Genomic DNA, 22,805 nt, shown 5'->3' on the forward strand with positions numbered 1-22,805 from the left:
CAGGTGCCCCTTTTGTTCGTGAGTGCAGCAATGGCATGTGACAGTGACATTCCTGAGCCATCCTTTATAAAAGCGCCAATGCCAGAGCACACCTGCGGCACAGACACCACAGCCTGCAGGCGCAGGTACAGTCCACCTGCCAGAGCCTCTCCGCGGGCAGCAGCCAAGCAGGATGTTTCAGGAAGCAGCCTGGCGAAGAATCGATTTCTAGATTTGCATATCTAATCGGACTCCAAGATGAAAGTTGTTAACTGTTATACTGTTAACTCTACATGAGCACACTTGTTTGTATTAATGAGTATTGAGTATTGGTGCACAGCTCTAGAGGGCTATTTCAAAACCTGTCTCCTTTCTGCGGTAGTCATTAAGATGCATTGAAATACAAAACTGATCAGCTGCTTGTTGTAAGATAACTGTTGACTAATATCCCTGCTTATACATCTGTGTGTGTGGGTGGGTGGTATGGGAAAGTTATTGAACTCTGTGCATCTTTTCATCCAGAAAGGACCTGAGCTACAATGGAGAGATTCCTGCTCATTCTGTCTGTGCTTCACATGCTACTGTTAGGTGAGTACAGGGCCAGGTGTGAAGGCTGAAGAAGGCTCCATGGCCGAAACATTGCATTTTCTTTCTTCTCTTCTGTCACAAATTACAGACACTGCATTCTGACACAGTATGTCAGAATGAAAATATAAAGGATGAAAAACTTTATAAGCTCTGCTCTTCAAATCCCAAAAGGTGAATTAGATCAGGGGTGACCTGTTCTAATCCTAGTCCTGGAGTGCTAGTCAGTGTGTCTGGTGTTTGAGACTAGAAAAGATAGAGCAATACTCTCACAGTCTCTCTGTCATCTGTACAGTTTCCAGCAGGACTGAATATGTGCATAGCAGCTCTACACACTGCTCTCAGAGTTCACATTCCGATTAACTGATTATTTTTAACATTAACAAATTGTTTTTCTTTCTTCCCACATTTCAGGTCATTTAGCACCTGCTCAAACAAGTAAGTAGGAGAAAATGACACTCTGCTTTAGAATCAGTTTTGCTCAACAGGCAACTTCATTTTGTCAAATTCTCACAGAAGATGCTGTAAATATGTATTTATAGAAATACTTGTATGCACTGCTGTGCAAATACCATAGACATTTTACACTGTTTTACTCTTATCAGCTAACTCTGCCTTATTTATGCCGAAGCGACTCTGTGGTGGTATTCCAGGGAAATTGTAGCCTCATTGCTGATGGATGGATTTGTGTTTTTTGTATAACATGTCACCTTTTAACACTGTAGACATATAAAGGGTGTTAATGAAGGGGGATCACCTGGCAATGAGCCAGTTTGATCTGCTGTTGGTGATGAACTGCTCAAGTATAGTCTCCCTAAGCTGTCAAGATCAGGCTTTTTAATAATAATAATAATAATAATTGCTTACACTTATATAGCGCTTTTCTGGACACTCCACTCAAAGCGCTTTACAGGTAATGGGGACTCCCCTCCACCACCACCAATGTGCAGCATCCACCTGGATGATGCGACGGCAGCCATAGTGCGCCAGAACGCTCACCACACATCAGCTATCAGTGGGGAGGAGAGCAGAGTAATGTAGCCAATTCATAGAAGGGGATTATTAGGAGGCCATGATTGGTAAGGGCCAATTGGAAATTTGGCCAGGACACCGGGGTTACACCCCTACTCTTTTCGAGAAGCGCCCTGGGATTTTTAATGACCACAGAGAGTCAGGACCTCGGTTTTACGTCTCATCCGAAGGACGGCGCCTGTTTACAGTATAGTGTCCCCATCACTATACTGGGGCATTAGGACCCACATGGACTGCAGGGTGAGTGCCCCCTGCTGGCCCCACTAACGCCTCTTCCAGCAGCAACCTTAGTTTTCCCAGGAGGTCTCCCATCCAGATACTGACCAGGCTCACACCTGCTTAGCTTCAGTGGGTTGCCAGTTTTTGTCACCAGCACGAATTGAACATTGCTAAATGGCAAGACAGGTTTGTTCTCACCCTTTCCTGACTTGGGTAAGACACCCAAGTAGACAACCGCGATGTCGCACTAAAAACCAGAACCTTTGAGGATCTTGACTTAACAGTATTGTAACACAGCGAGCCGACGTCCCGCTGTTCACCGCTAGAGGGCCGCAGAGGACCAGGAATTGCGGTCGCGGGGGGATGCGGGTCTAATGGACACAGAGTTTGGTGCCCGCGCGGACCTCTCTTCGTTCATCCCAGAAGCTCGTCTAACCCTCCCTCTCCCTCCCCCGGAGATATCGATTCGACGACACCTGCAGCTCCCCCTGAGCCCTGCCCTGTGACAGCAAATTACGTTTTTTTAATCGCTTTAAAAACGAAGAAGGACACTGCCGGTCTTCACCAGGTTACTCCACAGATCTTAATCTATTCAAGGTTTCACTTTGTGTTTGTAGTTGACATTAAATGTCAAAGTCTGGCCACAGGCTGAAATCCCACAGCCACAAAGAGTCCGTCGGTGAACACAGTATAAATGACCTCACTGTATTTTAAGCCACCAGAAACAATCACTCACCAGCAAAGCACAGGGCTTCCAAAGCACTTGTATTGACAGCAGTTCTTCAGGTTACCAGAATACTCTAGAACAACTGCTCAAGGTGTGGTCTTTCCCGTCCAGGTAATTATAGGACTGTCTTACACCGATTAGCACTGGGATTTTCTCAATTGTTTCGGCTTTGGAGAAGAATGAAGGTTCGTTGTTCAGTGTGAAACCCGATCGTGGTCTTTGTCCTGGTGAATTGTAGTCCTCCACAGCCTCGGCCATCAGGAACAGAAGCCTGAGGAAACACTGTGAGAGACGAACAGCGCTCTTCGCGCCGCTCACACGACACGTGGGAGAAAAGGGTCAGACATGCCTGACTGGCTCTCAGTTTCGCCTGGTTTCTGGAAGGTGATGGCTTCTGCCCCAGTTGGCACTGAACCTGCTGGGCATCACTGCACAGTGTGCCTGCAAATGCTGTCCAGCTGGATACTTAGTGACCTGGATTACCTTGTGTTTGTCTTAACTGTGACAGTTAACCTAGCTCTCCTGGACCAGGACTGGACAGCATGCAGACACACTGACACTCCAGGACCAGGACTGGACAGCCCTGTTGTAGTGTGTCCGATATCCTGCTCTGTAAACAGCTCAGTGTGTGAAAAGACCAGTCAAAGGAGGAGCTGAAAGAGTTGGAGGAGACAGTCTGGTCTTTCAAAATGACAATTCCAAACTTTGTGGATATATATTAAATTATAAGCAATTCTAAATTTATTTTCAATATATGGTTTGACTCTTGTCAGTCTGCTTCAACGTAATTTGAGTTTTAATACAGCATGTACATAAACAGCAGCTTCGTCCTGAAACCTGTTAATCCCAGTTAAATTACCTGTCTGTTCAGCAACATTTCTAAAATGTGTTGTGTGAAAGAAATGATTCATTTGGGCGTTTTTAATGATCATTGTGCAAATTCTCAGGGAATACAGCTGAGTTGAATTTTCTTTTTCTGCTTTTAAGCCACTGGAACACTGGAAACCACTGCGGAACCCATCAGTACGTACAGAGCTTTCAAAACATGCACATGCAGAATTCTGAACAGAAAGCTTACAGTAAAAAAATCCAAATTATTTAAAAAATACATCTAACTTCATCTGCAGTGAGTATAACTTTAGTTTCTTCTTTTTTAAGCCACGGCCCCACCGGAGACGACGACTACTGCAGCGCCCACTAGTAAGTGCAAAGAGTTCAGCGATAATACAACATTTCTTCAGTTTCCCGTCATGGTCCGGGAGAACTGCTCGGTCGGAGGTCTCTCGATTCACTCAACAAGACACGACCGCATTTCTACTCCAGTGCCGCCTCGCTTTCCCACCGGCGCTCGCTCGGACCCCGCTGTGCGCTGTCGGGGCTCACTGGGAGCACCAAGGGCTTCTCTTGTGCTTTACGGCCGATGGTGCTTCTTTCGGCTTGTCTTTTCGCTGACACGACCGCGGCAGCAGCAGGTACAGCGCGACCAGGCACGACGTACTGTAGCGCGCCGTGCCTTTGGAGCGACTGAGCGCACTTCCCGTCTTGATTTTCAACACCCTTTACGTCTGGAAGAATTCTGAATAGAAACCATACTCTTCAAAACTGGAGACCTCAAACTTTATTCACTGTTAATGCTCATTTATTTATTTTTATTATTTCTCCAAGCCACGGCACTTCCAGACACCGCAGCGACCACTAGTACAAAGTACAAAACTATTCAGCGCCCAAAATATTGATTTTCTGTCAGGGAGAATTTTCGGAAGGATAAATTAAGAATAGTGGATAGACATCAATTTTTTTTTGCAGTGAATGAAACGCTTTATGTTCTTCTTTTTTAAAGCCACCTCGCCCCCAGAGACAGTGACTACTGCAGCACCCACTAGTAAGTGCAAAAACGTCTGCGCTGAAATATTTCTTCCGGTCTGTATTCTGAAGGGGGGCTACCCTCAAGGTGTTCTGACCTTTAAAAGCAGTTGATTCTCAGTGTGTCCTCAACTGTCACAATTATGCGATTGCTACACTGATTTTGCGAAACATTCATAACATTCTGGACAGATAGCTGCGGTTGGTGTCAGTAAGACGTTAATTCGTGTTACTGTTTCTCTAGACACCACTGCAGCAGCAGCCGTCTTCACCACTGAAGAGGACGGTAAGCGCTGGACCTCCTCACACAGCCAGGAGCGCGGTCCTGCCTCCCTGGGACCCGGGCCGCCACAAGCCGCAGGCTCGGCTCACAGCACGGCTCCAGCGCGGCCAGAGGCTGCAGCTCAGCTCTGGGCTCAATGACGTCTCTTGTTTTTAAATTGCAGAGGAGTTTTCTACAGACGGCTTCCCCTCAGAGGCAGGTGAGTTAACCAGCATAGGGTCAAAATCTAAGGATGTCTCATAAGACCTTCAGAAGGGTTAGAAACAAGAGGAGCCATTTGACCGGTCCAGCTTGTTCAGTAGTAAGTAGTTGTTTGATACCTGGAATACCAGCTCTTTCTCGAAAGAAGCCAAACTAACGGCTTGTTTCACACTCCCACCACCCTATGTGTAAAGAAGTGCCTCCTGCTCGCAGTTTTAAATGCACTTCCATGTAGTTTCAGCTCGCACCCTCTTGTTCATCACACTCACACGGCTCTTTCTGGTCAATGAGCACGACTGCACTAGCTTCTTTTTCAGTAGTACAATCAGCAGACAAAAGAAGTGAAATTTCTGATGCACCAATCACATCTCAACTGTTTTCTCTTTTGATTTCTTTAGACACCGCCACCCTGATGCCCAGTAAGTACTGAGCCGTCAAGCAGAGTCGTTGCCTTGTCTTAAATCTCATACAGAGCAACACTTTTCCACCCTCCGTGAAACCGAATGCAATCTTGATTGTCCGTAGTCACAGAATAAGAAATATATTTAAATTCCAAGTGATAAACACGTGAACGCTGTTTAAAAAAGCGCAACTAGTTGATATATTCTGCTTTATAATCAACACACCTCATTTCGGGGTTCGGGGCTCAGGTCTGTGGAAGTTGTCCGCCTCCACGGGGTAGGAATCCCAGCAGGAGCAGGAACCACTCTGGACACGGCGCGCGCCTTTGATCACTGCCCAACGGCTCGTGGGAGACCCGCGCCGCCCGCGAGCCGCTGACCCTCGAGCTCGCGGAGTCCAGTCGGCCCCGGGCGCGAGCGTGTCTGAGCTCCTGTGCTTCTAATTTCCCACAAGCCCCTCGTGTCCCTTCCCAGCTGCTCGACTTTGTGGACCCTTCTCTGGGTGCCTCCTGCTTTACGGCTGCTCGTTCATTTATTTTCTCCATTCGTTGAGTTGTACAAAGGGAAAACACGAGACAATCAATTCTCATCCTCTCGATAAACATGACCTGTTGTAGGAGTGTGTAATGTTCTTTATTATTTCTTTAGCGACTACACCACCAGAAAACACTACAACACAGTATGGTGAGTGCCAGTGCCCTGCTTTAAACGTCATTTATTCCCTGAGTAACTAAAATTCACAAGATCTACACAGGCGAGGGGGCTAGACGGGAGTCGGGCAAAAAATACATTCAATGATAAGAGTGGGGAAATATCTGTGAAGTAGTGAACACGTAGCTGCAGCAATGCGGTCAGCAGTGGTTTCCTCCGAGTCTCAGCGCCTCCTGTCTCGCCCGTCCCGCAGTCCCGCGGATGTACCCGTTCGGCTCCTCCGAGGGAGACGCGCTGAACCCCCGCTCGGACGACGGGAGCTCCCGGGAGATGCTCCTCTCCGCGGGGTTCCCGTTTTTCGGAACCACTCACAGGCGATTATTCGTAAGAGATTTTCATTCAAGTTTCATTTAATTGATATGACATTTCACCTTAAACACCATATACTGTATGTATGGGAACCTATTCTTTATTATAGTATCTTGATTTATGAGCAGTTCTGCTATTTGAGTTTGAACTGAGGGGTGAAGTGCTGGTGTTGGGAGAATGTGTAGTTCGTCCATAAGGAACTTCAGAGTAATTCTGCATGTTTACAGTGCTATACAGACAGTATAGACTTTTACTGTAAATGCATTTTTGTACACATAAAAAATTATCTGAGCCAGAAACCTCACCTGTGGATCTTATATTCTTCTCAAATTAGAAAGTTTTGCCCTGTCCTCAATTTTTAATTGGATAATTGTCTGGTTTCAAATAATGTTTCATCAATAGTTCTGGACTGCAATGGCAAAGGTCTATATTTTGAATGCAGTCTACAGGTACATGGGGACAGCAGTGTGCAGTCAGATAAGATCCCTCTAGAGCTGTCTGCCATTGAACCAGGGCAGCCCAGCAATGGCGTTAACTTCTGCGCACACCGCTCCGTTCAAGACCTTTGCTGAAGCTGAGCCTGGAGCTCATCAGGGGTTATTTGTTTGGGTTTTCACTGTGTTAAAGCACTGCTGAATGAAAAGCTCTCCAACAGCCTTCCCTCCATGTCTTTATCCCAGGTGAACAACAACGGTTTCCTCACCTTCAAGAAGGACTGGTCCTACTACGTCCCTCTGCGTTTCCCCGCCCGCTCCGGCGAGGACATCATCGCTGGCCTGTGGACGGACATCGACAACAGAAACCAGGGGACGATCTCGTACCGCGAGGTCACCGAAGGGGACGTTCTTCTCCAGATCTCGCAGGACCTGAGCTACTACTTCTCTCTCCCCAGCTTCAATGCCAGCTGGGCTTTTGTTGCCACCTGGGACAGAGTGGGCCACTTCCCGGTCAGCTCAGCGGTAAAGAGCCCACAGCTCTCTCCTGTGCAGGGCCAGATCATGAGTCATGGCCTCCAGCCTCCTCAAGATCCGCGGGGGTGGACTGTCCCTTTCTGCATTAACAGCAAATTCCCAGGAATTCCCCACATGACGTATCTGCTTACAGAACTGCCTGCTTTATAGGTGGAAGCCACTTCATGTCAGAACATTGTAGAAAATACTGGGAGCAAGCTTGCCCTGGGGTTACTGCTCCTCTCCCATATACTGTGTGTTTTTCAGGAATCCACATTCCAGATTGTCCTTGTGTCAAATGGGAATCTCGGCTTCATTCTCTTCAACTACGACAACATCGCCCCTCTCCGAGGAAGTGTAGAGGTAAGGTCACCTGCCCACGGGGTTCAGATGGAGTTATCAGTTTGTTTTCTTGCTGGGGAGATGTGTTGGAGATTTAAATATGCAGAGAGACCCACACAGCCAGCTGTTCCACTGACACACCTTTGCCCTTTGCCATTGCACTCTCACTTGTCTCCTAACACTCAGGGTTTCCATTCCGAAACGTGGAGGGCTGGCATGTCTGTAGGTTGTCTGGGTCTCTAAAGGATTAAAGGACCTGAAGGGCTGGGAGAAGCTAATCAGTTCAGTGAAGCTCATGGCAAGCTGATGAAGTCACTTAAGATTTGGCAGCATATATAGATTTAATTGTAAAAAAAAATCACAACAAAATCATTTGAATGATTTGGAAGGCATATGAATCTGTTTCAGATGCTTTATTGTATTAAACTTCTTCTTGGAGTTAATTTGCATAGCAGTAATATATTATAGTAGGGTATATAATAAATATCCTGTAGGATATATCATATATCTATACATTATAAATGTAATACATTCTGTAATACAATAGGAGCAGTTCTGTGATAATCTGCTGAGTCGTTTCTTGTACAAAATCATTATGAAAATCAAACACACAGATACTGTGAGTGTTTTTAATGTTGCTGAAGCCTCGTAGCCTCGAACTGAGACAGTTTTGTTCTCTGTTCCAGGCCGGGTATGATACCACCAACTCGACATATTACTTCCTCATTCCTGGGTCCTTCGACAGCGCCATCACCAGGCTGAGAGAGACCAGCAACGTCAATCACCCGGGGAGATGGGTCTTCCGGACCGATAACCGTGCCAGAAGCTGCTTTTACAACGGTATGATGATTTGGGTTCTGCTCTGTGCAGGATTGTGCCTCAGCTCGCTGACTTTTCAGTAAAGCTTTTAAACTTGTCTGTGTAATTACTAGTTAAATACAATTGTAACGTCAGTCAATATTGAGCATTTTTAAATTTTAGACATCCCAATAGTCTAAATCAGTCTAGAATTTTTTGAATAGGCCAGAGGAGTCCAGTCCTCATGAACTAAGATCAATAGAGTGTTATCTATCTAATTCCAAATGGGGCTAGAAATTCTACAAATTCCCTTGTGATGTTTCTTGCCCAGGTCAGCCTGTCCAGTTTGGAGAGTCCTTCTGGACAGACAGCAGCTGTGGGACGTACTGCACCTGTGCAACAGACGGAAACCTGCAGTGTTCCTACCAGTCCTGCGCTTACTCGCAAGTCTGCCAGCTTTCCACCTTCCAGTACCAGTGTGAATGGGTCTCCAAAGGCTACTGCTACTATTACACTGACCCCCACTACTACACCTTCGATGGTAGATGGTACGAGTTCCAGGGCTCCTGTACGTACGTCCTGTCCCAGCTCTGCAGCAACGACCCCGAGCTTGTATACTTCCGCATCGAGGGCAAGAATGAAGACCGAGGCAACTGGGGGATGACCTGGCCGAGGTCAGTGCGGGTCAAGGTCTACGGAGAAGACATCGAACTTCAGAGATCTCCTTATTACTATTATTATTACTATTCTGAGGTTAGTAAAAGACTGTCTTTTTCACAAATGTGAATACATAGTACAGTAAAAACAGTGCTCTTTATAAGTGGACACAGTGTGGAGCAAAGAGATTTGGTTCACGTACAAGAACACCTATATAGCTCTTGTTCTCATAGACAACAATAGGAGACATATAGAATTCATATTGTCATACATCAGGATGGGATGTGATCTGGTGATCCATATCACAAGCAACTACGATTTAGCCTAGTGATTGCTACTTTGGTGGACATGTGGGACTTGAACACAGCTGTCCACAGCAACATGTTTTCTATGGTCCTGTTTGGTTGTGGTCAAAGTCAAAATTTCTTTTCTTCACAGTACCCTAGTGTCATGATGCAGTCGCTCCTATAAAAAGCACAAACAGCACACATAGGTATCATTTAACGAGCCATGGCAAAAATGAAGCTGGAAAAGGGGCTGGCAGAACAATAATATACTTACTTTATATGCAGGGCTTATTTTCAAGCCTAAGTTGTTCCAAGATGGTAACTCAACAGACTCTCATGCCCCACGTGATGGAGTTAACAGACAAGCCTGTTAAACACAGAGCATGTAGACCTTCTCCTCTTTTCCAGGACTGGGCTCAAGTGTTCACCAGGCTGTTGTTGTGTTTTAGGTGAAGGTAAATGGTATCCAGATGAATGCCCCGCTCACGCTGCAAAATGGAAAGATCAGGATTTACAACCATGGCTGGGCTTTGGAAGTCAGCACCAACTTCGGCCTGTCCGTCTATTACAATGGTTACAGTTACGCTCAGGTTCAACTTCCATACAGCTACCGTGGTGCCACCTGTGGCTTATGTGGCAACTTCAATGGCGATTGGTACGACGATTTCACCTCCTCAACAGGAACGCTGGAATATTCTCCTTCTGCCTTTGCAGACAGCTGGAAAACTCATGGAGACAGTGACCCAGGCTGCCACGATCTGTGTTCCGGGCAGGATTGTGGAGTGTGTCCAGAGAACGAAACTGCTATCTACTCAGACTTGGCCCACTGTGGCATGATTGAAGACCCCCAGGGCCCGTTCAGTGTCTGCCACTCTGTGGTGCCACCCGGCAACTTTACACACAACTGCATGTTTGACCTGTGCGTGGGGGGAGGGTACCAGCCCATCTTGTGCCAGGCTCTGGAGGTCTACGCCACAGCGTGTCAGAATGCAGGTGTTCAGCCTGGGCCGTGGAGGAGAAAGGGCTTCTGTGGTAAGATCTGCTTTAAGAGAAATGTCTGTTTATCTCTATGAAAATCCCCAATCATTTGTCAACACCTAGAAACTAGGCATATTGCACATGTCTAGGAGACATAAACATAATGCATCCTGTCTGAAATTCACAAGACTTGCTACTTTCATGTCATTTCATGGTCATAACTTTCAAGTTCAAATGAGAAGTTAGAGCTCATTCAATATATCCTGGCTCTATGAAAACCAGATAAGAGCAACTGTAAAGCTGTAAATGAAGATCTTGCAGACAGAGCTGAGAATTTCTTTTTCTACATACAGTAGGTCAATAGACGACACTTTTCTCCTTCACTTCCTGCTGAGGATGTTAGAAAACACTGACTGACAGACGAGAACAGTTGGCTGCATAAGATTTAAAAGAATTCATTATACTAACTGCATTGTGATTAAACTTTTAACATATTAAGGTCTCCATGGGTGCAGGTATCATTTGCCTCTTTGTATAGGATGTAAATCAGATGTATTATCTTATCAGTTAAATGTCTGAGCGAGATGACTCATGTGGAAAGCGATCAGAAAGGTTGTGGCTGGACTGAAATCTAATAATGATCTTCCAATCCCTTTCCCAGGAATCCACTGCCCCGCCAACACCCACTACGAGCCCCGCGCCAGCGGCTGCGTTGCCACCTGCACCGAGCCCCTGGCCGCCGCCGGCTGCCCCCTGCCCTCGCAGGAGAGGTGCGTGTGCGACGAGGGGCTGCTGCTGAGTGCTGGCGCCTGTGTGAATGCCAGTGGCTGTGGCTGCTCCTTCGAGGGCCTGTACTACGCCGAGGGCCAGACGGTGCTGCTGGACGAGGACTGCGGCCGGCTCTGCAGCTGCCGCGGCGCCGTCATGCGCTGCCAGAGGCACGTCTGTGGCGAGCAGGAGATCTGCAGCAAGCAGGACGGGGTGCGGGGCTGCTTCCCCCAGAGCTACGGGACGTGCTGGGTGGAGGGGTCCATGCTGTACCGCACCTTCGACGGGCTGGCGTTCCAGTACCCCGCAGCCTGCCAGCTGACACTGTCCAAGACGCTGGGGCAGCCCGCCCTGCCCCTCTTCGCCGTCACCATCCAGAAGGTCCCCAGCAGCGCGGGCGGAGTCGGGTTCGCCAACGTGCTGAAGCTGGACGTCTATGGCCTCAGGGTCGCGGTCGCCTCTGGGGAGAACATGAGAATCCAGGTGAGACGCGTTTCTTTACCTGCTCAACCGCAGAGGCTGGCAAAGGACACCCTGGTGCTTCCATTCCACACTGTAGACACCAGTCACACCTGTGCTTGATCCACCTTAGTTAGTAGACTGGCCTTCATTAGGTCCCCGATCCCCTCGATGTTGTGATCATGTGGGAAAAACCCCTGTGACGTATCGGAAGTGCAGGTGTCCACCCCTGGGACAGCAAACTGGGAGTAAAAATATAAATTATAATGAAAAGTTGAGATCAGTTTTTTACTTTGTGTGTACTGCCCTCTCCTGCCTGTGTTATTGAGATGTGTTACTGCAGGTGATCTGACTTTTTTATTCTCTCTGATGACGGGCCACTGAATTATGGTTTGCAATACAAGTTGAATATTTGAACTCATGTTTTGTAGAATCACTGGGAAACACCAGAAGACTTGCACAAATGTAACCAATTCCTTTTTAAAGGGACCTGAGTGGTTGTATCTATAAAGGCCCTCTTTGTGCTGGGTGAGCCCTACAGCCCAGATATTACCTGCTTGACCCTGATCTTTGTGTGTTGCGATCACTAACAGCGATTCCTCACGTGGAAATTCCCACGTGGTTTGGGTAGGCTAGACTCAAACAGGGTGCCCTCAGCCTCTGTCTCTCTCCAGGGGACACCTTGGACACCTGAGAACTTCCTTCCAGTTAGGGGTGGACCACTGACTCCACTAGGTGGCAAACTCACATTGAGGTAGCACAATGCTCCTCACCATTCTATATTGTACATTAGGAGCATCGTGCTACTTCAATGTGAGTTAGCGCCACCTGGTGGAGTCAGAGGTCAAGGCCCCACCAAGTGGCACTTTATATTTAAGGAGCAAATATGCCAGGAATAGCTTGTGCCAAAATAGAGGGGTTATAAAAATCAAAGACATCGGCTGCTCCAAATTAAAGAAGCACATGTTTCTGATATAAAATTGTCATTGTGTTGACATCCTTTCTGATGTGCCCGTGATGTTTGCCAATCGGAATCGTGTGCTTTGCTGGAATTCCAGGTGAACGGAGAGACGGTCAACCTCCCGTTCCGCGCCGAGGGTGGGGGTGTGGAGGCGTACTACACGGGGATGTACCGGGTGGTGGTGCAGACCGATTTTGGCGTTGCCGTGGAGGTCGACTGGCCTCACCTGGTGCGGGTGACTGTGCCGTCCACCTACAGCGGAGAGCTGGGCGGCCTCTGCGGGAACCTGAACGGAGACATGTGGGATGAGCTCCAGACGCCCCAGGGGCGGCGCGTGAACAGCTCCCAGGAGTTCGGCGACAGCTGGCGGGACGGGAGCCTGTCGGCCCACTGCCACGACAGCGCCGGCCCCGCGCCCCGTGACCTCGACCTCGGCCCGTACCGCTCGCCCCGGCACTGCGGGATCATGGCGGACCCCAGCGGGCCCTTCCACCTGTGCCAGGCCGAGCTGGACCCCATGGAGCGAGTGCGCGAGTGCGCGGAGGAGATGGCGCTGCGCGGAGGCCAGCCCGCGGCTCTCTGTGAGGCGCTGCGGAACTATGCCCTGCTCTGCCAGCAGAGCCGCCTCCCCATCTTCTCCTGGAGGAACCTCACCGGCTGTGGTCAGTGCCCCTCTCTGTCAGCAGAGTGAAAACAAGCCAGGAGAGAGAACGTGGTGCTTTGGTATTTTATATTGAAGCGCTGCAAAGCGACAAACAGATCTCTTCTACACAATTGTCCATAGTCTAGCAATTTGGTTTTAACATGGGTTTAGAGCGTGTACCTAATCAACACAATCGTCTGTTTGAGTAACCTAGCCTTCTAAGTAATGTACGTCTTAACACTGATTATCACATAAAACATTATAAGGAAACTGGCCAGTTGCACAATGTCTGGGGTTGTGAATTCATTCAAAAGGGCTCCGGGTTTCTTATCTTGTTTTATAGTGCACTTTTGTTGGCAATACAGCTGAGTGCCTATTGGTGATGTCTGTCTAACAGCGATCACTAACAGCGATTCCTCTTCTCTCTGTTGGACAGAACTGGACTGTCCTGATCACAGCAGCTACCAGCTGTGCGGAACCGCCTGCCCAGCCACCTGCCCTGGGCTCACCTTCCAGTTTCAGTGCCGCTCTCCCTGCCAGGAGGGGTGCCAATGCGATTTCGGGCACGTGATGAGTGATGGGAAATGTGTGCTGCCGGTTGAATGTGGGTGCGAGTACCAGGGACGGTACTATCAGGGGGGGCAGAGTTTCTGGGAGGGCAACGGCTGCCATTCCTACTGCACTTGCAACGGCACGACGGGACGCGTCTCCTGTGCACCTGCCTCCTGTGGTCTCCTGGAGTCCTGCCGGGTATCGGAGGGCATCTACGGGTGTCACCCCAACCCTCACGGCATGTGCATCGCTGCAGGAGACCCCCACTACCTCACCTTCGATGGCCGCCGCTTCGATTACCAGGGGACGTGCGATTATGTGCTTGCACAGCTCTGCAGCGCCACCAATGACCTGGAGGACTTCAGCATCGAGGCACGGAATGAGGGTTCGCCAGTGTCCTTCACAGCTGAGGTCTTTGTGCATGTGTACGGGCACCACGTGCACATCTCCCGGGACAGACATGGAATAGTAGAGGTAAGAAAATGCTTCCGTTTGCTTAACAAGCCCTTCAAAGAATTTGATAGGAGGCTGTGGCAGACTCAGCAGAACCTGTCTCTAGGATCAGCAACGGTTCTCGTAAATGTCCTGTTCGGATTGTCGTAAGGGTTGAGCTCTGTTCTAGGAGGCAGTTTCCTAACAAGGTAGTTTATGGTTGCAGTGCCCTGATTAAGCAGTATCTTGCAAACAAGTCTCCAAAACTTTGTTGCCACTTCTCGCTGGATCTGTCTGCACAGGTGGATGGCCAGACCCACAGTCTCCCAGTGCTCCTGCATGAGGGTCCCTTGTCCATCTACCAGAGTGGGATTCACACAGTCCTCACCACCCGTTTCGGACTGACCGTCACCTATGATGGGAGCAGCGTTCTCGCCATCTCCCTGCCACCGAGTTACCGGGGCCAGACCTGCGGGCTGTGTGGGAACTTCAACGGGCTGCCCAGCGACGACTTCTCTGCCCGCTCGGGACACCTGATGCCAACGGTCACAGAGTTCGCCCGGTCCTGGACCTCCGATGCCAACGGCAACTGCTCTTATGGCTGCGGCGACTCCTGCCCGACTTGCCACCAAGACTTCATCGCCCGCAGCCAATGTGGCATCCTGCGCTCCCCTGAGGGTCCCTTCAGCTTCTGCCACTCCCGGGTCGACCCGGATCCCTACTTCAACAGCTGTGTCTACGACGTCTGCGTCCTGCCCAGGGGGGGGGACTCCGTCCTGTGCCAAGCCATCCAGGCCTACATGGCCGCCTGCCATGCCGCCAACTCCAGAGTGTACCCCTGGAGAGATCTAATGCCATGCGGTAAGATTCCGGCCCGTGCCCATGGAGTTTGCCACGTCTTTCCCTTGTGCCCAAAACGGATGTGTCAACAAAGCTGCAGTGTTGCCTTCCTGTTCCCTCCGCAGAGATGCACTGTCCTGCCCACAGTCACTACGAGATCTGTGGCAACGAGTGTGGAAAGACCTGTGCCGGCGCCATCGACCCATCCTGTGACCGGACCTGCTCTGAGGGTTGCTTCTGTGATGAAGGGTACTTCAGGGATGGCGATCGGTGTGTCCCGCGGGAGAAGTGTGGCTGCCTATATAATGGGTTTTATTACAGAGTAAGCAAATCATACATGCAACCATTCACAACGATGTGCAAGGACCATTAACGCAACACGGAGAGAGTGAGAAGTTTTATTGCCATGAGAGATCATAGACATTGCTCTCTCTCATGTTTCCCAGACTGGAGAGGTCTTCTGGAACTCCAACTGTACCCAGCGCTGTTCGTGCAGAACCTCCAACAACGTGTTCTGTGTGCCCGGCGACTGTACCCCCACCCAGCAGTGTGGCATCCGGGATGGGCGCCAGGGCTGCTTTGACCCCATGACCACCTGCACGGTCACGGGCGATCCACACTACCTCACCTTCGATGGGGCTGTGGCGCACTTCCAGGGCACCTGCTCCTATGAGATTGCCAAGTCCTGCCACAGCGACGTAGGGGGTGTGTCTTTCCTGGTGGCGGCAGAGAACCGCAACCGCGGCAACAATGATGTGTCGTTCGTGTCTGCTGTGGACATCAGGCTGTCGCACTATGGCCAAATGACCCACATCTCTATCGGGCAGAGTGGCTCTGTGCAGGTAAGTTGGTGGCAGGCCTCTGTGGACTAAAGCACTAAAACACCCCAGTCTTGCAAACCAGTACGATTCATGGTTTTCTGTCTTTCCTCCCGAAAGGTTAACAGCATGGCCGTCTCCCTCCCTGCCAGCGTCCATTCTGTAGCCACAGTAACGCAGGAGCACAGCTTCGTGGTGGTGAACGCCAGCAATGGCCTGCAGGTGCGCTTCGATGGTAGGGGCACCCTGTTCGTGCGGCTCAGCCAGGAGCACCGGGACTCCGTGTGTGGCATGTGCGGGAATTTCAACGGAAACCCAGAAGACGACAAAGTGCTGCCCAATGGGAGCCCTGCAGGAAGCGATGCTGCGTTTGGGACTGGCTGGCAGTACAGAGTCACCACTGAAGGGTAAGTGCACCACACAGGATAGGGGTGATTGGGGATTCCCTGTCCATCCATCGTCCTGATGTATCATACTGGAACGTCGACACTACCGTTAATCCAGCAGTGGATGACTGCATGATGCTCCCGATTTCTGGCTGCCTGATGCTATAATAATCTATTCCTGCCGCCCCACTGGGCAAAACCCCATGCAGGCTCATCCAGATTTGTCCTGCTGGAACGCTGACAACTCCGTCACTCCTTTCCCTCCTTCTCCCACAGCTGTGATGCCAACGTGGCAGGAGATCGGGATGCACAGCAGGCCTGCAGGTTCACGCAGGAGTACGAGCTCTGCAGCATCATCACCAACTCCACGGGCCCCTTCGCCCAGTGCCACCTCCACGTGGACCCCGAGCCCTTCTTCACCGCCTGCCTGTTCGACCTGTGCCAGTACAGTCCCGCCGGTGGGACCCTTTGTGCCGCCGTGGGCGCCTACGAGGCTGCCTGCAGTCTGCTGGCAGTGCACGTCCCTGAATGGCGGCCCAGCGTGCTCTGTCGTGAGTCAGACCCCGTCTGCCGTTTCAGAGGCACCTCGTCAGTTTGCTCGGTTTTAAAGGCAGATGCAAGGCAAAAGTGTCATCAGAGTGCTGTAACAGAGCAAGTGTTACTCTGAGGAGAGTTTGCATGGAGGTGGTGTGTAGGGAGGCATATAAAGGTTATATGTTCACTGGAGAGATCAGGGACAGTGTGAGCATGTGGGTTAAATACATATATTTGCATGTGCAAACCAGGTAACATCTTTTTCTGCAACTGCGTGGCTTTAGGAAACTGCTTGGCATTTCTTATCACTGTAAACATACAGTCAGCCTTGTTCTTGTTCATGCATCTCTGTTTCAAGTACAGTAGGCAAGATGAGTGGCTCTGGCATGCCCTTTGACCCTGCGCAAGACAAAGCACAGAAAACTGAACAGGAGAAACATTCTGGCATTTCCTTTCTCAGGAATCACATACATACATACAACAGTGAAATGTTGTGATCCCAGCTCTGGGATGTGGGTTACGGCAATGGCCGAAGGGGGTTGTTCGGCGTTTCTCATGTCGACAAAGTGCACCTGCTGACCTCTCACCCTGTGTCTGTCTTCCAGCGGAGAGCGACCCCTGCCGGTCCCTGGAGTGCACGGACAGGGAGTGGTGCGGAGAGAGCAATGGGATCTACGGTTGCCACTGCTACGAGCAGGGAAGCTTCTCGGAAAACAACTACGGTATGACTCCTCTGACAACTCCCCGGGCCAGGGTTTTCCGCAGTCTGAGGCATCCCATGTGGGAGAGATTCCGTTTGACTTCCAGGCCTTAAGAAGGTGCAGACGGTTGAGCTCCATGCCACAGTAGGAATGCAAGTCGACGAGGACAGCTGTTGGTCAGTTAACTTCTTGGTTCAAAAGCTGAGACTTTGAACTTAGTTTCCCTTGTTAGTTCTTCTATAGGAAGTGCTTACATGTTTGTCTGGCAGTAAGTGCTAACAATCAGTATATTATGTATTATGGTACTTAGAATGAACAGGAGGTATGTTTTGTGTCACAGATCTGGGAAATCCACAGGATGCCTTTGAAATTTAGGTTATATGGTACCATAAGCAACAGGTCCCAATCCTCTCAACCTGAAGCCTTGTATTTTGCATTTAGGATTATAAGAGATGCTTTTGCTTATGATTTTCGGCGAGGAAATGAGGGTATTTGAATTGTGCCTGTAGCAGAGGTTTTGCCTGCTATCTGTAGGGCTGAATTGTGTGAAGAGGGGGAGTGATTGGAAGTGATTGGAGTGATTTACACACCGGCAATAGTGTAGGAATGTGGGTGGAAAGGATTCATCCTCCAAACCTCATAATGACGTCATCACTCAACTGCCCTGCTGGGCTGGGCTCTGTTTCCCGGGCTCCTCGGAGCAAAGGTGATTTAAGGTGTGGAAGTAGAACTGTGGTTTTTATTTTATGACTGACACCAGAGTTACTAAATTGGCTTCACTGGAGCCAGTCAAACTTATTTTGAATGCATCAAGCCCAGTAGCACTAGGTTAGGGTTTACTGAACAGGGCATTAGGTGGGAGCACTCTGACCTTATTGCCGATCTGCTGCAGACTACCAGGAGACTTGTGTGAGCAGCTCGGCCACCATGTCGCTGTCCCGCTGCCAGCTGTTCGACGACGGGTTCCCGCCTCACGTCCTGCACCTGAACGACGAGAACTGCACCGGCACTGTGCGCAACGGGCGGCTGGTGTTCCACTTCGACAATGACAACCACCTGTGCGGCACCAGTCTCAGGGTGGGCATCTGGCCTTCTGCTGCGTCTCTCGCCCCTGTGAACGGGACCTCTTGCACTGATGTTATGCCCTACTGCACACAGTAACTGCAGAGGTGTGCTGACTGCCACCCATAGCAGTGAGCCCAGCACCTCACTGTAAAACAAAGGGTTCAAATCCGTGTAAAACATCAGGCTTTGGCCCTCAGTGTTCCTTGACATAGTTCTACAAAGCAGTTCAGCAGCCTCAGTAAAGGTCAAGAATGAAGTATTTAATTTGAAAATGTTTTAAAAAGCAAGACTCTGATCTTCAACATCTGCAGGAAATTGTTTGATCATATTTTAAACTTATTTAAGTTTGACAGCATTTAGGGTTGACATGTAAGACTCCTGCTGCACAGGACTTGACTTCCTTGTGCACTTGTGACCGTGCTGGTGAAGCTGTTCACATCCATCTTTGCAGATTCCCTTCACACTAAGGCAGAAAGTTCACCTAGGGTGTGTAAAAGGCTGCTGCTTATAAGGCAGGTTATAATGCACAACTCTGCTGTACAGAAGGGATGTTTGTGTTTTCCAGCTTCGGTTGTTGTCCTTGATTGTGCCAAGAACCTTCCCTGGGTGGATCCTTGTTAACTGATCCCTGCATCTCTGCTCTTCTCTATGTTTGCTGTTTCCCGTCCCTCCCACTGCAGACCAACCTCACTCACTTCATCTACGAGAACTCCATCCAGGGGGCCATCGACCCCCACGACGGGCTCATCACCCGTGAGAAGCGGCTCAGCCTGCAGTTCAGCTGCGAGTATCCACTCTCCATCAGCGAGTCCATGGCCATCGGCATCAACCCACTGGAAAGGTCAGAGGGCATGGGGCACAGGTCATGGTGCCTGCATACACTTTGGCACAGGAACCTGTCTACTCTAGGCCTCGCAGGCCCTTTGCTTTGAATTTCCCTCGATTTTCTTAATTACCTTAAGGAGTCTTTGTTTGCTAAAACTGATTATTTTAACCTTGTTTCCTTGACAAACTGAAGATTTACAGAGATCTGTCAATTGCATTGAACTAGAATGAAATTTCCTATATACCCATGTCACCAAATAAATTACAAGACATTACCTGATCTAACATTTTGCACAAAGAATGGGTGTCTTGAGTCTGTCCTCCTAGACCCTGTCCATCTGTCTTCACAGCATTGTGAACAAAAAGCTGCCAGTCGGCCTGGGCAGCTTTCGTGTCCGCCTGGTGCCCTATCGCGACAGGCAGTTCCTGCAGCCCTTCACCCAGTCCCCCCTCAACCTGAGGCTGGGCGAGAGGGTCTACATCAGCGTCATCGTCACCGGCGTGGACGAGCGGCAGTTCGCCACTGTCCTGGACACCTGCTGGGCCACTCCAGTCAACAACGCCAGCTACAGTGTCCGGTGGGACCTCATCAAGAACGAGTGAGCAGACGCCCATCAGGGGACCAGGCTGGGAGAGGGGTGACTTGGTGCCTGCTTGGGCACTGCTAGTAGAGACCTTGGAAATGGGTGGAGACAGTGGAGTGCTTTCAGTGCCATGGGGGTTTAAAAGGAAGCAGAAATAGTGGAATAAAGTACAGGTCCCGCTCACATCAACTAGCTGTAACTGTTTCACCATAACAGGAAGTAGAATCTTCCAAGGAAATTTCAAATTCTTCTTCACATGGGAATTAAGTCAAAGGACTGACTGGTGGGAAGAGTCTGTTTTACTTTGCTCCTTAGACACATACTGTGAAACTGAATCACAAAACGTGCAAAACAGTTGTCAAGTTTAGGCCTTCAGATTCTTGCACATTTGTTTTAGGAGATTTCCAGTCCAGAATTGTCAGCTGATGTAGTCGGTGTAGACTGACCGGAACCATGAGGAAAACCAGCGATCAGCTGGCTGTGGTGTTCATCAGCCAGCAGGTGGCGCATTTTCCTTGTGTTCCAATGACTGCAGAAGCTCAAACCCATTAACTTGAGACAGCTGTACACAGGCTTGCCGAGGTACGAACTTGAATGGCCGCTGACTGACCTGTGCCCCGCTGTCCTAGGTGCCCCAACCCTGAGGACAAAACCGTGGAGATCATCCAGAACGGAGAGTCCACCATCAGCCGCTTCTCCTTCCAGATGTTCCAGTTCACCAGGGAGTCCTCCATGCTGTTCATCCACTGCCAGGTCCACCTGTGCCTGACCCAGCAGAGCTCCTGCGCCACGGTGAGCTCCCCTGGCTACTGACCTGCTTGGCAAGAACAGCATTAGGTGCTCAGAAGCCATTAGTGGTGAAACACTTCCTTGTGAAAGAGGGTCTCCTCTTGAGGCCAAAGTTCACGAGACCCCTAGAGAACAGGATGACCTTAGTCCAAGCATATTGTAGATGCTAATGCAAGGAAGTGTCCCTGTCTTCTGGTACCACTGTGCTCTGGTGTTGTATCAGGTTTAGTTGTTTTACATAGCTTGAGGGGATGGAAATCAGAGGGTTGCGAGTTTGCGTCAGTGGTATGAATACTCTTGTAGTGACCCTGCTCTTTTGTTTCAGCGCTGCTACTCGGGATACCACCGCAGAGTGGGCAGGTCTGCCGACTTCTACACCAGCACCGATATCTCCGTCGGGCCTCTGACCATTGATGGAGGTGAGCCATCGTGCAGAGACACAGGATGAGCATACTGCACCACCGTTCATTTGAGACCTGGCCTCATGGTACATCTCCTCTTCTCTTTCTTCAGAAGCACCCAGAGCCTCCAGAGGGGCCACCATCAGACCCCAAACACTCCTCCTTCTCTGCACCCTGCTTGTCGCTCTGAGGTTGTATACAGTCGGAGATCCATAAAGCTTCACTCAGTTGCGTTTCATCAAGTCAATCTTGTGGATCTGCACTACGGTCAAGTCTCTCCAGCTTCTATATCATTGTTTTGGATGGAAATCATTGGTCTTCAATGTCTGATTTGAAAATGAAGGACAGTTCCAGTACAACCAGAATGCTTAAGCCATTAGAAAGGGCATGATGTACTGGATTGATTTAACAAGCATGACTCCAGAATTACAATTTCAATGATGACGCCCTTATCTCTAGTGTGCTAAATGTAAAAACAAATTGCTTAAAGGGTGAAACAGGGATCAACTAATTCTCTTGAGTCAATTCAAATTTTTTCCTATTAATATTGTCCCACTCATTGCTATAAAGGCTTCTCTATGTTTTTTGGGTTGAATAGGAGTCATTGACCTTGATTTCCCAATTTGAAAATACATGGCCCACTTCAACTGCTGCACAAAAGCTTAGGCCTCTTAAAATGCTTCTTACACAAGAACTTGTGCTGAATTGATTTTAAAAACTTTCAGTGAAAACCGATTTCATAGTGCTTAACCTAGAGATTAGTTTCTGACTAAGTGAAGCGCAAAATCAATTAGTGAACATTCTCTGTCAATTCCATTTTTCTGTCTTAATATTTTGCTGTACTGATTATGTATTCTGACTAAATGACAAAAATCACACATTTTTCTGATTATCCAGGGGTTGATGTAGTGATGGTGATGTTCTGCTTTTTTTCCTGAATGGGTGAATGTTTTGTAACAGAGGTGTTTAAAAAAAAAAATCAACTCCTCTTAAGGCTATTGGGGTAACAATGATGCAACTAAATTTCTGTAATAAATTATATAACTACAGCTACATTCTTTTCTCTTGGGTTTACAAAAACGTGTAGAGGATGCAAAGCAGTCCAAAGCCATACGACTAGGTTAAACTGGCTCTGGTGTGTGGCCCCTGCGGTGGACTGGGGTCCCCTCAAGGGTGTACCTCCGCCTTGTGCCTGACTTGGAAGAAGCCCAACCTTGAGGATGCAAATGGAAACTACAGGGATTCATTCTAAAATGACTAGACTTACACAAAGCATTATGGGACCAAGGAAAAACTAAACAGACTGTTGAATCAGATACCATTTCTTGAAATAAGTCACGGTTGTATTATTAGCTACTAACTACCAAACAGGCTAATTAGGATTAAAGGGTTTAATGGCTTCTTGTTTGGACCTTTCTTAAGTTGTACAATGCTTCCAGTAATAAGTTTTGAAACAATGCACAACACATGTGAGATATTAGTATTTCCAGAGTAGCATCTTGTTAGACCTATTTCCCCCAGAGCCAGGTCTGCTGTGATGATTAGATCTGGCTGCCCTTTCACACTATTTCTAAAGGAAAAGCAGGCTGATCTTTCCTGGTAATTGAAGTTAGTGAGATAAAAATATATCCTATGCAGTACATAATCCTCCCCTTCCGAAGTAACCCAGCACCTGTGGCAACAAAACATTAGAAAATTAATTCTATTTGCAGATGTCGTTACTCC

At 49.0% G+C, this 22,805-nt stretch overlaps 1 protein-coding gene across 2 annotated transcripts; it reads left to right on the forward strand.

Moving 5' to 3' along the window:
* The first annotated feature begins 55 nt into the window (after nucleotides 1-55).
* On the forward strand, nucleotides 56-22,129 carry LOC148640421 (alpha-tectorin-like). Of its 2 annotated transcripts, XM_088620836.1 has the most exons (32): nucleotides 56-125; nucleotides 502-567; nucleotides 979-1,002; nucleotides 3,530-3,565; nucleotides 3,701-3,742; nucleotides 4,208-4,240; nucleotides 4,383-4,424; nucleotides 4,650-4,691; nucleotides 4,852-4,887; nucleotides 5,288-5,308; nucleotides 5,939-5,974; nucleotides 6,195-6,325; nucleotides 6,991-7,269; nucleotides 7,528-7,623; nucleotides 8,289-8,442; nucleotides 8,732-9,153; nucleotides 9,794-10,376; nucleotides 10,984-11,573; nucleotides 12,608-13,172; nucleotides 13,590-14,179; nucleotides 14,440-14,998; nucleotides 15,103-15,299; nucleotides 15,424-15,819; nucleotides 15,916-16,202; nucleotides 16,458-16,732; nucleotides 17,321-17,437; nucleotides 18,309-18,493; nucleotides 19,162-19,322; nucleotides 19,657-19,905; nucleotides 20,520-20,682; nucleotides 21,005-21,098; nucleotides 21,193-22,129. In XM_088620836.1, the coding sequence occupies exons 2-32, from the start codon at nucleotides 519-521 to the stop codon at nucleotides 21,294-21,296; spliced, it is 6,558 nt and encodes a 2,185-aa protein (XP_088476962.1). In that variant the 5' UTR covers nucleotides 56-125; nucleotides 502-518; the 3' UTR covers nucleotides 21,297-22,129. The 2 variants fall into 2 exon arrangements, with proteins under 2 accessions (XP_088476962.1, XP_088476963.1); XM_088620837.1 differs by lacking the exon at nucleotides 4,208-4,240.
* The last annotated feature ends 676 nt before the right edge of the window (nucleotides 22,130-22,805 follow it).

Source organism: Lepisosteus platostomus, chromosome 26 (assembly GCF_059453375.1).
Source record: "Lepisosteus platostomus isolate fLepPlt1 chromosome 26, fLepPlt1.hap1, whole genome shotgun sequence".
NCBI lineage: Eukaryota > Metazoa > Chordata > Actinopteri > Semionotiformes > Lepisosteidae > Lepisosteus > Lepisosteus platostomus.